The following is a 1,480-nucleotide window of genomic DNA, read 5'->3' on the forward strand; positions in this document are numbered from 1 at the left end:
CATGTTTGCCATTAAAAAATGTCTATAAGTTCTTATCCCTCATAAAATTTCAACTAATACTGGAATACAAAGTTACAGTGTTGCTTTAACTTTGTACCCAAGCAGGGGCGGATTTAGGAAATTTGGGGCCCTAGGCACCTGCCTAGTTTGGCCTAATGGTAAATCCGCCCCTGCTTGGGTACAAAGTTAAAGCAACACTGTAACTTTGTATTCCAGTATTAGTTGAAATTTTATGAGGGATAAGAACTTATAGACATTTTTTAATGGCAAACATGTAAAAAAAATATTAGTGGATATTCATTTAATTTATAAAAATATTAATCTTTATTATTTTAAATGGTATGAATTTAGATTCTCACGCCTAAAACTCAAACCAGCTGTTTTATTGCAAAGGAAAACTCATGTAAATTACTGTCCAAGAGAATTTTTAACCTTTTATGCATCCAGATTGAGGAAAATTAGGCCCAAAGTATCACAACCATGAGTGGATCCTCCTCTTCTGAGCTCATAGAAGCTTTTGGGGAGTAGCGGCTTAGTGATTAGGGCACTAAACCCACTCCCACAGACTGCCACTCTGTGTCCCTGAGCAAGACCCTTAACCCCCAGTCTGCTCCCCATGGGGGTGGGTTAAATGCAGAGGTAAATTTCTCCAATGTGAGATCAAAAAAGTTCAATTATTATTATTTTCTTCTCCTTTTTTTGATAGAAGTAAGAATCTAATTCTGTTGATTTTGTGTTTTTAAGTTTAATAGTTATTTCTGCTCTTTCCTAAAGAATCAACCAGCAACAGAAGGAAGAGGCCCGACCACGAGCGATCCCGCGGATCTCAAAGACCCGCGAGGCCGAGATCCGGAAGATCCTGCGGGCCAACCTGCAGAACACCCGGCAAAGGGTGAGGAAGACGCCTCGCGGCCCAACAGAGGCTCCGGTCTCCACGGCAGGAAGCGGTTTGTCATGCTTTCTTTGTTTCCCCCTCCCAGCTGCGCTCGTACAGCAGACACGACCTCTTCATGGACCCGTTTGAGGACGACATGAGTGAAGTTCGCTTCAGGAAGCAGAGAGTGGAGATGGAGAGGAGGGTAGGTTCCAGCTTAGGGCTGAACCAGGGGAGTAAAGCAGGTTCTGATCCCGACGGGCTTCTGGATCAGCACCTGCCTCCACATCACTAAACAGTAAAAAATTGTTGAAGCTTTTTTGTTTTTATTTAAATAGTTTTCCATTTTTAATGTTACTTTTTAGCTTTGCCTTGGAGTCAGTTCAATTAGATTTTGATTTCCACTTTTAAATGTATTGTCTTTGCTTATTTAGGTTAATAATTAGCAATAATTCTAAGTTTGTGCTCATTAGATACATTTAAATGTTAGTGGTGATTAATGCGCTTCGTTAATGCCAGACTAAAGGCTGATTTATACTCAGAAACCAGGTCGTCTGCGTGTGTGTTTCAGTTAACGCAGATATGCCCCCCTCGCCCTCTGCAGAC

The 1,480-nt window shown here is 41.4% G+C and overlaps 1 protein-coding gene across 1 annotated transcript in view; it reads left to right on the top strand.

Annotated features, from left to right (window-relative positions):
• Positions 1-1,079, top strand: part of LOC107081039 (Na(+)/H(+) exchanger beta-like) — a gene marked incomplete at both ends in the record, with an annotated part of 13,217 nt that extends 12,138 nt beyond the window's left edge. The window contains 2 exons of the mRNA XM_015369251.1: positions 775-892; positions 981-1,079. Coding sequence (XP_015224737.1) covers positions 775-892; positions 981-1,079 — 217 coding nt within the window. The remainder of the gene's footprint in view (positions 1-774; positions 893-980) is intronic.
• Positions 1,080-1,480: the final 401 nt, after the last annotated feature.

This window comes from Cyprinodon variegatus, unplaced genomic scaffold, assembly GCF_000732505.1.
Source record: "Cyprinodon variegatus isolate N-32 unplaced genomic scaffold, C_variegatus-1.0 Scaffold2740, whole genome shotgun sequence".
NCBI lineage: Eukaryota > Metazoa > Chordata > Actinopteri > Cyprinodontiformes > Cyprinodontidae > Cyprinodon > Cyprinodon variegatus.